This window comes from Pristiophorus japonicus, chromosome 14 (genome assembly GCF_044704955.1).
Source record: "Pristiophorus japonicus isolate sPriJap1 chromosome 14, sPriJap1.hap1, whole genome shotgun sequence".
Classification (NCBI taxonomy): Eukaryota; Metazoa; Chordata; class Chondrichthyes; family Pristiophoridae; genus Pristiophorus; species Pristiophorus japonicus.
This window is the reverse complement of record NC_091990.1, coordinates 97404989-97418704: the sequence shown is the minus strand read 5'-3', so window position 1 is coordinate 97418704 and position 13716 is coordinate 97404989. Positions and strand designations below refer to the sequence as shown.

Below are 13716 nucleotides of genomic sequence, written 5' to 3'. Positions count from 1 at the left end.
GGACAGGGAGGTCACAGGCATCTGTGAACTTGCCCAATGCTAAAAGCAACGGCAAAAGCCCCGAGAGCAGGCAACTTGAGCCAACCGGGTTCCCACTGCCAGCACTGGGCACCGCGCAGCCACCAGACTACCTGGGCTCCATCCAGCATCTATTGCACTAGTTTGTCCTCACACACCGGTGCTGACCCCAGCACTGACTCCAAGTGTATTCCAAGTATGTACCTCTCCATTCAAATGTACTTGCTTCACCATGGTACCACGAATGCAATGCTGTAAATGCAAATTTTTGGGGGGGATTTGAATGTATATGAATGTAATGATCCAACAGCACAATCTATATGTGTGTGGGGGGGGGGGGGAGAAGAAGAGAATGGAGTGGTCATGGACGCACGCTCCTCAATCTCTAAGTGGCTGCAGTTGAGCAGAGCCACTCCTCGAGCGCCTTTGCTTGGAACGGTTGATAGATATCTTCTGAAAAGAGCACGGCATGGCATAAGCTAATGGACTAGGTAATGGCTTGAGGTCACAACAGTTTAAAATGTTACATGCTGCTGGTTCAGATCACTGTCCAGATCTTAACATGGTTTACGTAATACATTTAAGAATGACAAACATAAATTCAATGCAGGACATTGATTGCTCTAATAAAAATTTGCATGCATCAGTAAAATATTAGTTAAAATATAAAATGCAACTTACTCTTGCTGCCGCGACCAAGCTATTCCAGCGTTTTCTGCACTGGTCAGCTCCCCTCGCCTCATGGGATGCAGACGACACCACGGCTGCTATCTCCCCCAAACTTTTCTGTAGACATGGAGGTTTCCCATGCACACTCCGCGTCAATTCGGCCCACCTGGCATGCACCTCGTTCACCAGGGCCTCGTTCGCTTCGTCACTGAAGGATTTAGCCCTTTTCCTCTCTGAATCGAAGTCAGCAGACATTTTAATACTTTTTATAGTACTTATATTTGTATTTATATTTGTATTTGTATCTATATTTATATTTGCATTTATATTGCAAATGATCAAATTCCCTCTCCTCTTACTCTCTGGCTTCTTCCTCTCTCTCTATCTCCTTTCTCTCTGCCCCTCCCTGTGCCTTCTGCGCATGTGTGGATGACCCCTGACCTCCCAAAACATGGGCAAGCCAGTCGGCCGAAAAAAAAAACACACGTACAGAAGCCCGTTGCTAGGGAAGCTTTTGACTTCCTCATTCGGTGGGTGAACATGACATTGTCGAACTTTAAGATTGCCCATTCCCACATCGCCGACCTAAGGCCGAGTGGAAAATCGCAAAAAAAAAATGGGCCATGTTGCAGCAATCACTAAGGTTGAGACATCATACATCGCTGGAACAAGGCCCATTTTTGGGGGCGATGGCCACCTAGTGGAAAGTCTAGCCCCTAGAGCTTTTTGATCTGTGTGTCTCGTACAATACTGGACAGTGTATTTACCTACAGAGACACAGGGGAGCTTCATTTTAGAGTTTTAAAAAAATTACCTGAGACAGGTACATAAATTAAATGGATTGTCAGCTCCTCAGTGGTAGCACTCTTGCCTTTGAGTCAGACGGTTGTGGGTTCAAGTCCCACTCAAGGCCAGAGCACAAAATCTAGGCCGACACTCCAATGCAGTACTGAGAGTGTGCTGCACCATTGCAGGTAATGTCTTTTGAATGAAACATTAAATCGAGGCCCCGTCTGCCCCCTCAAGTGGACAGAAAAAGTCCTATGGCACTATTTCGAAGCATTGTGCCTGACCAATATTTATCCCTCAACCAACATCACTGAAACAGATTATCTGGTCATTTATCTCATTGTAGGACCTTGCTGTGCTCCTATTTCCTATATTACAACAGTGACTACACTTCAAAAGTACTTTAGCTGTAAAGTGCTTTGGGATGTCCTGAGGTTGTGAAAGGTGCTATATAAATGCAAGGCTTTCTTCTTTTCTTTATTGTGGAACAAGCACCAGGAAGCAGGGGTAAATGTTGTATACCTGCTGACCCACTCCGCGAGTTGGAGGATTGTGGCTTTACTAATTTCCAAATGGGCGCTGTGAACTATTATTCTGCATTAGCAGTCCTTTAATATAAACAACATTTTGCAATAACTCAGTGATTCACACAATTAATTGCTTTTGAAGAACAGTAACTTGTTATGTGGGTGAGGGGTAGAGACAGGTCACTATTAACCAAGAACCATTCTTGTTTAAAAACTGGACTCTGCTTGTGACCAGCAAGTACCTCAGTAAAGGAAGGGGGAGTGTGATCTGTCATCCTTAAACATCTAGGAACCAAAATACCTCAACGCAATCGTACATAAGAATTTTATAATAATGGGGAAATCTCACTTGCACAATAACCGCAGCCCAGTGTCGGGGTGAACCCATTCTGTTGTGCCAGTAATTAAATTGATACAATTAAAAATCTTTTAATTAATAATATAAAGAAAATGCTAATATATGTTTTGCCCAACCTCCTTGTATACACACACCATTTGAGATTTTTTTATTCTAGTCTCAGCATCTGACCCCAAGTGGCTCCCCAGGAAATAGTGTCTAGCTGATAAGTGATAAAAGGGTAACAGTATGGGGTCAGTGTTGCCAATCCCCCAGGATTATAATATAAGAACATAAGAAATAGGAGCAGGAGTAGGCCATACGGCCCCTCGAGCCTGCTCCGCCATTGAATAGGATCATCGGCCTCAACTTCACTTCCAAGCCGATCTCCATATCCCTTGATTCTCCTAGACTCAAAAAATCTATCTATCTCAGCCTTGAATATACAGAGATTCAGCATCCATAGCCTTCTGGGGCAGAGAATTCCAAAGATTCATAACCCTCTGAGTGAAGAAATTCTTCCTCATCTCTGTCTTAAATGGCCTACCCCTTATCCTGAGACTGTGCCCCCTAGTTCTAGACGTGCCTGCCAGGGGAAACAACCTCTCAGCATCTACCCTATCAATCCCTTTCAGAATCTTGTATGTTTCAAATACATTACATCCACTGGTTCCCCTACTAGTTACATCCTCAAAAAAACTCTAATAAATTTGTCAAACACGATTTCCCTTTCATAAAACCATATTGACTCGTTATGATTTTCTGAGTGCCCTGATACCACTTCCTTAATAATGGATTCCACGACGACTGATGTCAGGCTAACTGTCCTGTAGTTCCCTGTTTTCTCTCTCCCTCCTTTCTTGAATAGCGGTGTTACATTTGCTACCTTCATATCTGCTGGGACCGCTTTAGAATCTATGGAATTTTGAAAAATCAAAACCAATGCATCCACTATCTCTGCAGCCACCTCTTATAGAACCTTAGGATGTAGGCTGGCAGGTCCAGGGGATGTGTTGGCTTTTAGTCCCATTAGTTTTTCTAATACTTTTTCTCTACTTATATTAATTACATTAAGTTCCTCACCCTCATTAGACCCTTGGTTTCCCACCATTTTAGGTATGCTTTTTGCATCTTCTACTGTGAAGACAGATACAAAATATTTGTTTAACGTTTCTGCCATTTCCTTATTCCCCATAATAATTTCTCCTGCCTCAGCCTCTAAGAGACCAATGTTTGTATTTTCTGATCTCTTCCTTTTTACATACTTGTAGAAGCTCTTACAATCTGTTTTTATATTTCTTGCTAGTTTTCTCCCATAGTCTCTTTTTTTCCCTTTTGATCAATTTTTTGGTCATCCTTTGCTGATTTTTGAAATGCTCCCAATCCTCAGGCTTACGACAATTCTTAATAACATTATAAGCTTCTTTCAGTGTAATGCTATCCTTAACTTCTTTGGTTAGCCACGGATGGATAACTTTTCCTGTGTAGTTTTTGTTTCTCAATGGAATGTATTTTTGTTGAGAATTATAAAATGTTTCTTTAAATGCTAGCCACTGCTTATCTACTGCCATACCTTATAATCTATTTTTCTAATCTACCTTAGCCAACTCACACTTCATACCTATGTAATTGGCGTAATTTAAGTTTAAGACTCTAGTTTTGGACCTAGGCAAGTCACTCTCAAGCGTAATGTGAAATTTTATCGTATTATGATCACTCTGCCCCAGAGGATCCTTTACCGTGAGATTGCTAATTAACCCTGTCTCATTACACAATACAAGATCTAAAATAGCCTGTTCCCTGATTGGTTCCATGATGTATTGTTCTAGGAAATTGTCCCGATTGCATTCCATGAACTTGTCTTCTAGACGACCTTTGCCAATTTGATTTGTCTAAAATATATGAAGATTAAAGACCCCCATAATTATTGCATTACCTTTGTTATAAGCTCCTACAATTTCTTGATTAATTTTCTGCCAACGGTATAGCTACTGTTAAGGGGCCTATATACTAATCCCACCAATGTTTTCTGCCCCATGTCATTCCTTATCTCCACCCATACTGACTCTATTTCCTGATCTGAGCCAAGATCTTTTCTCTCCACTGTCCTTATGTCATCCTTTATTATCAGGGCTTACCCCCCCTTTACCATTCTGCCTATCTTTTCAAAATGTCAAGTACCCTGGAACATTTAGTTCACAACCTTGGTCACCTTGCAACCACCTCTCTGTAATGGCTATTGGATCAAACCCATTTATTTCGATTTGTGCCACTAGTTCGTCTATCTTGTTATCAATGCTTTGTGCATTCAGATAAAGAGCATTTAATTTAATTTTTTTACCTTCATTTCCTGCTTTGACCTTATTTTCTGTTGCACTGTTACCCTTCCTGTCACACGCTACCCATTTTTACCCAAATTGCTACACTGCTCTGTTACATTGCCCTTTCTCATTAGATATATAAATTTCCTCTCAGCTGACCCCTCCAACCTTTTAGTTAATGCCCTATCTACAGCCCCAGTTATTTGATTCACCAGGATGCTGGTCCCAGTCCAGTTTAAATGGAGACCATCCCGATGGAACAGCTCATTCTTTCCCCAGTACTGGTGCCAGTGCTGGATGAATTGAAACGCCTTCCTCCCACACCACTCTGAGCCATGCATTTAACTCTGATCTGCTTGACCCTATGCCAATTTGCACGTGGCTCAGATAGTAATCCAGAGATTATTACCCTTGAGGTTCTGCTTATTAATTTAGACCCAAGCTCCTCGTACTCCCTCAGCAGCACCTCATTTTTAGTTCTACCTATGTCATTGGTTCCTACATGGACCATGACAACTGGATCCTCCCCCTCCCCCTCCCACTCTGTTCTTCTCCAGCAGTGAGAGATACCCTTAACCCTAGTACTGGGCAGGCAACACAACCTCCTGAACTCCCTGTCGCGGCTGCAGAGAACAGTATCTATCCCCCTGACTATGAAGTCCCCTACCACTACCACACTCCTTCCTTCTCCCCCCACTTGGATGGTCCTCTGTACCACGGTACCATGGTTAGTTTGCCCATCCTCCCTGCAGTCCTTTTCCTCATCGATACAGGGAGAAAGTACCTTGTCCCTGTTGGACAGGGTCAAGGGCTGAGGCTTCTCCATCACTGCATCTTGGGTCCCCATACTTTCCTGACTTGCAGTCACTCTCTTCTGTTCCTCTGTGTGGAGCTGCGGAATACCAAAGGGCAGAAAACGCTCGTGGGAGTTGTGTACAGACCGCCAAACAGTAGTAGTGAGGTTGGGGGACAGCATCAAACAAGAAATTAGGGATGCGTGCAATAAAGGGACAGCAGTTATCATGGGCGACTTTAATCTACATATAGATTGGGCTCACCAAACAAGTAATAATACGGTGGAGGAGGATTTCCTGGAGTGTATTAGGGATGGTTCTCAAGACCTATATGTCGAGGAATTAACTAGAGGGCTGGCCATCCTAGACTGGGTGATGTGTAATAAGAAAGGAGTAATTAGCAATCTTGTTGTGCGAGGCCCCTTGGGGAAGAGTGACCATAATATGGTAGAATTCCTTTATTAAGGTGGAGAGTGACACAGTTAATTCAAAGACTAGGGCCCTGAACTTAAGGAAAGGTAACTTCGATGGTATGAGACGTGAATTGGCTAGAATAGACTGGCATATGATACTTAGAGGGTTGACGGTGGATAGGCAATGGCAAACATTTAAAGATCACATGGATGAACTTCAACAATTGTACATCCCTGTCTGGAGTAAACATAAAACTGGGAAGGTGGCTCAACCGTGGCTAACAAGGGAAATTAAACATAGTGTTAAATCTAAGGAAGAGGCGCATAAATTGGCCAGAAAACGTAGCAAACCTGAGGACTGGGAGAAATTTAGAATTCAGCAGAGGAGGACAAAGGGTTTAATTAGGAGGGGGGAAATAGAGTATGAGAGGAAGCTTGCCGGGAACATAAAAACTGACTGCAAAAGCTTCTATAGATATGTGAAGAGAAAAAGATTAGTGAAGACAAACGTAGGTCCCTAGCAGTCAGACTCAGGTGAATTTATAATGGGGAACAAAGAAATGGCAGACCAGTTGAACAAATACTTTGGTTCTATCTTCACGAAGGAAGACACAAATAACCTTCTGGAAGTATTAGGGGACCGAGGATCGAGTAAGAAGGAGGAACTGAAGGATATCCTTATTAGGCGGAAAATTGTGTTAGGGAAATTGATGGGATTGAAGGCCGATAAATCCCCGGGGCCTGATAGTCTGCATCCCAGAGTACTTAAGGAAATGGCCTTAGAAATAGTGGATGCATTGGTGATCATTTTCCAACAGTCTTATCGACTCTGGATCAGTTCCTATGGACTGGCGGGTAGCTAATGTAACACCACTTTTTAAAAAAGGAGGGAGAGAGAAAACGGGTATTTATAGACCAGTTAGCCTGACATCAGTAGTGGAGAAAATGTTGGAATCAATTATTAAAGATGAAATAACGCTGCATTTGGAAAGCAGTGACAGGACCGGTCCAAGTCAACATGGATTTATGAAAGGGAAATCATATTTGACACATCTTCTGGAATTTTTTGAGGATGTAACTAGTAGAGTGGACAAGGGAAACATAGAAACATAGAAAATAGGTGCACGAGTAGGCCATTCGACCCTTCGAGCCTGCACCGCCATTCAATGAGTTCATGGCTGAACATGCAACTTCAGTACCCCATTCCTGCTTTCTCGCCATACCCCTTGATCCCCCTAATAGTAAGGACTACATCTAACTCCTTTTTGAATATATTTAGTGAATTGGCCTCAACAACATTCTGTAGTAGAGAATTCCACAGGTTCACCACTCTCTGGGTGAAGACGTTTCTCCTCATCTCGGTCCTAAATGGCTTAGCCCTTATCCTTAGACTGTGACCCCTGGTTTTGGACTTCCCTAACATTGGGAACATTCTTCCTGCATCTAACCTGTCTAAACACATCAGAATTTTAAATTCTATGAGATCCCCTCTCATTCTTCTGAACGCCAGTGAATACAAGCCCAGTTGATCCAGTCTTTCTTGATATGTCAGTCCCGCCTTCCCGGGAATCAGTCTGGTGAACCTTCACTGCACTCCCTCAATAGCAAGAATGTCCTTCCTCAGGTTAGGAGACCAAAACTGTACACAATACTCCAGTGTGGCCTCACCAAGGCCCTGTACAACTGTAGTAACACCTCCCTGCCCCTGTACTCAAATCCCCTCGCTATGAAGGCCAACATGCCATTTGCTATGCCATTTGCTTTCTTAACCGCCTGCTGTACCTGCATACCAACCTTCAATGACTGATGTACCATGACACCCAGGTCTCGTTGCACCTCCCCTTTTCCTAATCTGTCACCATTCAGATAATAGTCTGAATCTCTGTTTTTACCACAAAAGTGGATCACCTCACATTTATCCACATTATACTTCATCTGCCATGCATTTGCCCACTCACCTAACCTATCCCAGTCACTCTGCAGCCTCATAGCATCCTCCTCACAGCTCACACTGCCACCCAACTTAGTGTCATCCACAAATTTGGAGATACTACATTTAATCCCCTCGTCTAAATCATTAATGTACAATGTAAACAGCTGGGGCCCCAGCACAGAACCTTGCAGTACCCCACTAGTCACTGCCTGCCATTCTGAAAAGTACCCATTTACTCCTACTCTTTGCTTCCTGTCTGCCAACGAGTTCTCAATCCACGTCAGCACACTACCCCCAATCCCATGTGCTTTAACTTTGCATATTAATCTTTGGGAGAACCAGTGGATGTGGTGTATTTGGACTTTCAAAAGGCTTTCATAGAAACGTTTAAAATTCTGACGGGTTTAGACAGGTTAGATGCAGAAAGAATGTTCCCAATGTTGGGGAAGTCCAGAACCAGGGGTCACAGTCTGAGGATAAGGGGTAAGCCATTTAGGACCGAGATGAGGAGAAACTTCTTCACCCAGAGAGTGGTGAACCTGTGGAATTCTCTACCACAGAAAGTAGTTGAGGCCAATTCACTAAATATATTCAAAAGGGAGTTAGATGAAGTCCTTACTACTCGGGGGATCAAGGGTTATGGCGAGAAAGCAGGAAGGGGGTACTGAAGTTTCATGTTCAGCCATGAACTCATTGAATGGCGGTGCAGGCTAGAAGGGCTGAATGGCCTGCTCCTGCACCTATTTTCTATGTTTCTATGTTTCTATGTCCCACACAAAAGATTGATGTGCAAAATTAAAGCACATGGTATTGGGAGTAATTTACTGACGTGGATAGAGAACTAGTTGGCAGACAGGAAGCAGAGAGTCAGGATTAACAGGTCCCTTTCAGAATGGCAGGCAGTGACTAAGTGGGGGGCCACAGGGCTCAGTGCTGGGACCCCAGCTATTTACAATATGCATTAATGATTTAGATGAAGGAATTGAGTGTCATATCTCCAAGTTTGCAGATGACGCTAAACTGGGTGGTGGTGTGAGCTGTGAGGAGGACGCTCAGAGGCTGCAGGGTGACTTGGACAGGTTAGGTGAGTGGGCAAATGCATGGCAGATGCAGTATAATATGGATAAATGTGAGGTTATCCACTTTGGGGGCAAAAACACGAAGATAGAATATTATCTGAATGGCAGCAGATTAGGAAAAGGGGAGGTGCAACGAGACCTGGATGTCATGATACATCAGTCATTGAAAGTTGGCATGCAGGTACAGCAGGCGGTGAAGAAGGCAAATGATATGTTGGCTTTCATAGCTAGGGGTTTTGAGTATAGGAGCAGTTGTACAGGGCCTTGGTGAGGCCTCACCTGGAATATTGTATTTAGTTTTGGTCTCCTAATCTGAGAAACGATGATCTTGTTATTGAGGGAGTGCAGCGAAGGTTCACCAGACTGATTCCAGGGATGGCTGGACTGACATATGAGGAGAGACTGGATCGACTGGGCCTTTATACACCGGAGTTTAGAAGGATGAGAGGGGATCTCTGACGGGACTGGACAGGTTAGAATGTTCCCGATGTTGGGGAAGTCCAGAACCAGGGAACACAGTCTAAGGATAAGGGGTAAGCCATTTAGGACTGAGATGAGGAGAAACTTCTTCACTCATGAGTTGTTAACCTGTGGAATTCCCTACCGCAGAGAGTTGTTGATGCCAGTTCGTTGGATATATTCAAGAGGGAGTTAGATATGGCCCTTACGGCTAAAGGGATCAAAGGGTATGGAGAGAAAGCAGGAAAGAGTTACTGAGGTGAATGATCAGCCATGATCTTATTGAATGGTGGTGGAGACTCGAAGGGCCGAATGGCCTACTCCTGCACCTATTTTCTATGTTTCTATATTTCTGACCATTGATTAACTCTAAACTACTACAGGCACAACGTCCCGAATCCGGAACTCCGAAAACCAGAATTGTCCGAAAATCGGACATTTTGGCGCATGGTGAGGATCGGTGGGCGGCGAGGTTCAAAATCCGGCACGGATTCTTGTCTGAATTCCGGAAAAACCCAAAAACTGGCACGAACTCGGGCCCGAGAATTCCAGATTTCAGATGTTGTACCTGTATTAAACCTTAAGGCATTGTCCTGGAGTCTCCAGGAATTAAAGGGTAATATCCAGGGCACTGCTGAGAGCACCCCAGGAGAAAAATCATAGTGGCATTAAAAATTGTGTTAGTTAGAACATTTTCTTTGTACGTTTTTGTTTACTTGTTATTAAAAATATTGGACATGGGAAAAAGGCTGTTCAAGTAATAAAGTGTCAATTTGCTTTCCAATTGGTGTGGGAAGGCAGTGACTGCGAATATGGATGTTTTTGGTGACCAATGGTAGGCATGTGGGGTGGGACAGTTGGAGGTAGAAGGTCATGTGATGGTACCTCCAGGAATATGTCCAACCAGAGCTGGAAACCCTACCCCATGTAGACAGGATCCGGATCACTGTCTCTGTGAACTCTGAGTGCACTGCTACCCCGGGATGCAGCTGGAACCAGTGGAACCAACCAATCTAAAATCATCCTAACTTGAGAAGGTGACCAGTAGAATAGCATATTGGGTGACTCTGACTCCCCTTAACAATGGATGCATATAAAGTCCAAGAAAGCTTACTGTAACTGCTTCTGAGGTGGCAAAAAAGCTGACCAAGTTGTACAGCACAATCTGATCTGTCATTGGGATTGCTGGAGGTGAGCTTATACTGTATTTAATGCTCACATCTGTAGCAGGAGGCCTGTGGTTGATGGGTGGGCAACTGCAGCCCCTGCAGAACAAAAATGTACGCAGTGGCGTAGATTACATATTGCCTTTTAGCACCCCTGATAGTACATGTTTGTGAGAGTTAGATAGCTTCACCCCGCAGCCCACCCCCCCCCCCCCACCTCACCCCTTTGGCTGGCAAATTCCTAACTTTTACCTCTACTTAGTGCCCTAGGTGACCTTCAGAGCTGATTGGGTGACTAATTGAAGGCATCAATCTGTGATGTGTCACTTTGTGACGCAGTACATTACTGCATCAGCACACGAGCTGCCTTGCTGATGAACTTATGCTTCATGTCAGTTGTTAGCGGAGGGGATTTCTCTGGGTTGTTTTGTTTTGTTAGCGCACTGCCAATTGGCTGCATGGTAGTTATCTTTTCTGACTCAGCAGGTTGTGGGTTCAGTACTTAATCTTAATGACTTGAGTACTTAATCCAGGCTGATAGTCAGTGTACTACTGAGGGCGTGTTCAGAGGTTAGACATTAAACCGAGACTGTGTTTGCTTGTTCATATTAATGTAAAAGATTCTATGACACGTTTTTAAAGGGGAGTGAAGTTCTCTTGGTGTCCTTGCCAGTATTTATCTTTCAATCAATGATCTGGTCATCTGGCTCATTGCTGTTTGTGGGGCCTTGTATGTGTGCAAATTGGCTGCTGCAGTTGCCGACATACCAGTCACTATTCTTAAAAATTAATTCCATGAATGGGTAATGTTTTGGGGCATTAGAAGGATGTGAAAGATGCTATATTAATGTACGTTTGTTAATTAATTAACACATTGGCTTGAAATTTGGGCATGCCATTTTAATGAACAGCTCCATCAAAAATATTGCCCAGAAATTCAAAATGAGTGCCTCAACCAGTACTCTAAAAGTAGCACAGAGGAGGCTCGAATTGCCAGTGCCTCCATTGTATATCATCCCCCTATCCTTTTGTATCTGGCTTAAGGAATGAAGCTTGGTTGGGTTGAGCTAATCAACGATGTGTTAGAAATTCCTCCTTCTTTTCAATGTTTTTTCTCTCTCCATTGCCAGGCATCGATTTCCAAGTGAAGAGTATGGTCGTAGACAAAACCCGAGTGGCACTACAGCTGTGGGACACTGCAGGGCAGGAAAGGTAACTGAGCAACCCCCCCCACCCCCTCCCCCGGGTTAAACCCACAGATAAGTCGTATGAGGAGCTGTGTACACTGGTTCGGTAGCATCTTACCTCGCCACGCTCTCCCTCGGGTTATCAGTTCTACACGTGCCAGCAATCTGAAGGTCAGGAAGTGGCGAGCTACGTCGCCGAGCTAAGGCGACTTGCAGAACAATGTGAGTTTGATGGCTACCTGGAGCAAATGCTCAGAGTCTTTTTTTGTTCTGGGCATTGGCCACGAGACCATCCTATGAAAACTTGACTGTAGAGAAACTGACCTTCAGTAAGGCCGTTGCAATAGCACAGTCGTTTATGTCCACCAGTGATAACACCAAACAAATCTCTCAGCACACAAGTGTGAGCAATGTTCATAAATTCATAAATTAACTGGAACTGTATTTGCGAGCAGAAATGTACAGGGCAGAAACCATGAGTCTGCAACTGCCAGCAGGCCTCGGGTGACCCAGGTGACTCAGAGTCCGCAACAAAGGATGAATGCAAGGCAATTCACACCTTGTTGGCGTTGTGGAGGCTTCCATTCAGCCTATTCATGCCGCTTCAAAGGTTATGTGGAACAATGGGGCACCTCCAACGAGCTTGCGGATCAGCTGCACTCTCTGCAAAATCTGCTAACCACCACGTGGCAGAGGAAGATCGGTCCATGATGGATCAAAGCAATTTCGAGCCTCAGAGAGGAGGCAGATGCTGAAGTAGATGGGGTGCACACATTTTCGATGAAATTTCCACCTATAATGCTCAACGTAAAATTGAATGGCTTACCCGCAGCCATGAAACTGGACACTGGCACTAGCCAATCCATCATGAGTAAAAAGATGTTTGACAGACTGTGGTGCAACAAGGCACTCAGACCAGCCCTTAGCCCCATCCACACGAAACTGAGAACGTACACCAAAGTGCTTATCACTGTCCTGGGCAGCGCCATGGTCAAGATCACCTACGAGGACACGGTGCACAAACTGCCACTCTGGATTGTCCCGGGCGATGGCCCCACACTATTGGAAGGAGCTGTCTGGGCAAAATCCGCTGGAACTGGGATGACATCCGAGCGCTATCACATGTCGATGAGGCCTCATGTACCCAGGTTCTTAACAAATTTCCTTCCCTTTTTGAGCCAGGCATTGGAAACTTTTCCAGGACGAAGGTGCGGATCCACTTGGTCCCAGAGGCACGACCCATTTACTTCAAGGCGCGAGCGGTACCTCACATGAGGGAGAGAGTGGAAATTGAGCTGGACAGGCTGCAACGCGAGGGCATCATCTCTCCAGTGGAATTCAGCGAGTGGGCCAGCCTGATTGTTCCAGTACTCAAAAGTGATGGCACGGTCAGGATTTGCGGCGATTATAAAGTAATTATTAATCGTTTCTCGCTACAGGACAAATACCTGCTACCTAAGGCAGACGACCTATTTGCGATGCTGGCAGGAGGCAAGATGTTCACCAAGCTCGACCTGACTTCGGCCTACATGACGTAGGAGCTGGAGGAGTCTTCGAAGGGCCTCACCTGCATCAACACGCACAAGGGGCTGTTCATCTACAACAGATGCCTGTTTGGAATTCGGTCGGTTGCAGTGATCTTCCAGAGAAACATGGAGAGCCTACTCAAGTCGGAACGACGCACGGTGGTTTTTCAGGACGACATATTAGTCACGGGTCGGGACACCGTCGAGCACCTACAAAACCTGGAGGAAGTCCTCCAGCATCTGGATCGCGTCGGGCTGCGGCTGAAGAGGTTGAAATGCGTCTTCATGGCAACAGAAGTGGAGTTTTTGGGGAGAAAGATCGCGGCGGATGGCATTCGGCCCACAGACGCCAAGACCGAGGCTATCAGGAACGCGCCCAGGTCACGGAGCTGCAATCGTTCCTGGGACTCCACAACTATTTTGGTTAAGCACCCTCTTAGAGCCCCTACAGGTGTTATTGCGTAAAGGTGAGAACTGGGTATGGGGAAAAAAAACAAG

At 44.8% G+C, this 13716-nt stretch overlaps 1 protein-coding gene across 1 annotated transcript in view; it reads left to right on the top strand.

Annotated features, from left to right (window-relative positions):
* Positions 1 to 13716, top strand: part of cracr2b (calcium release activated channel regulator 2B) — a 207416-nt gene that overhangs the window by 176471 nt on the left and 17229 nt on the right. Inside the window, exon 13 of the mRNA XM_070898566.1 lies at positions 11636 to 11717. Within this exon, the coding sequence (XP_070754667.1) occupies positions 11636 to 11717 (82 nt within the window). The remainder of the gene's footprint in view (positions 1 to 11635; positions 11718 to 13716) is intronic.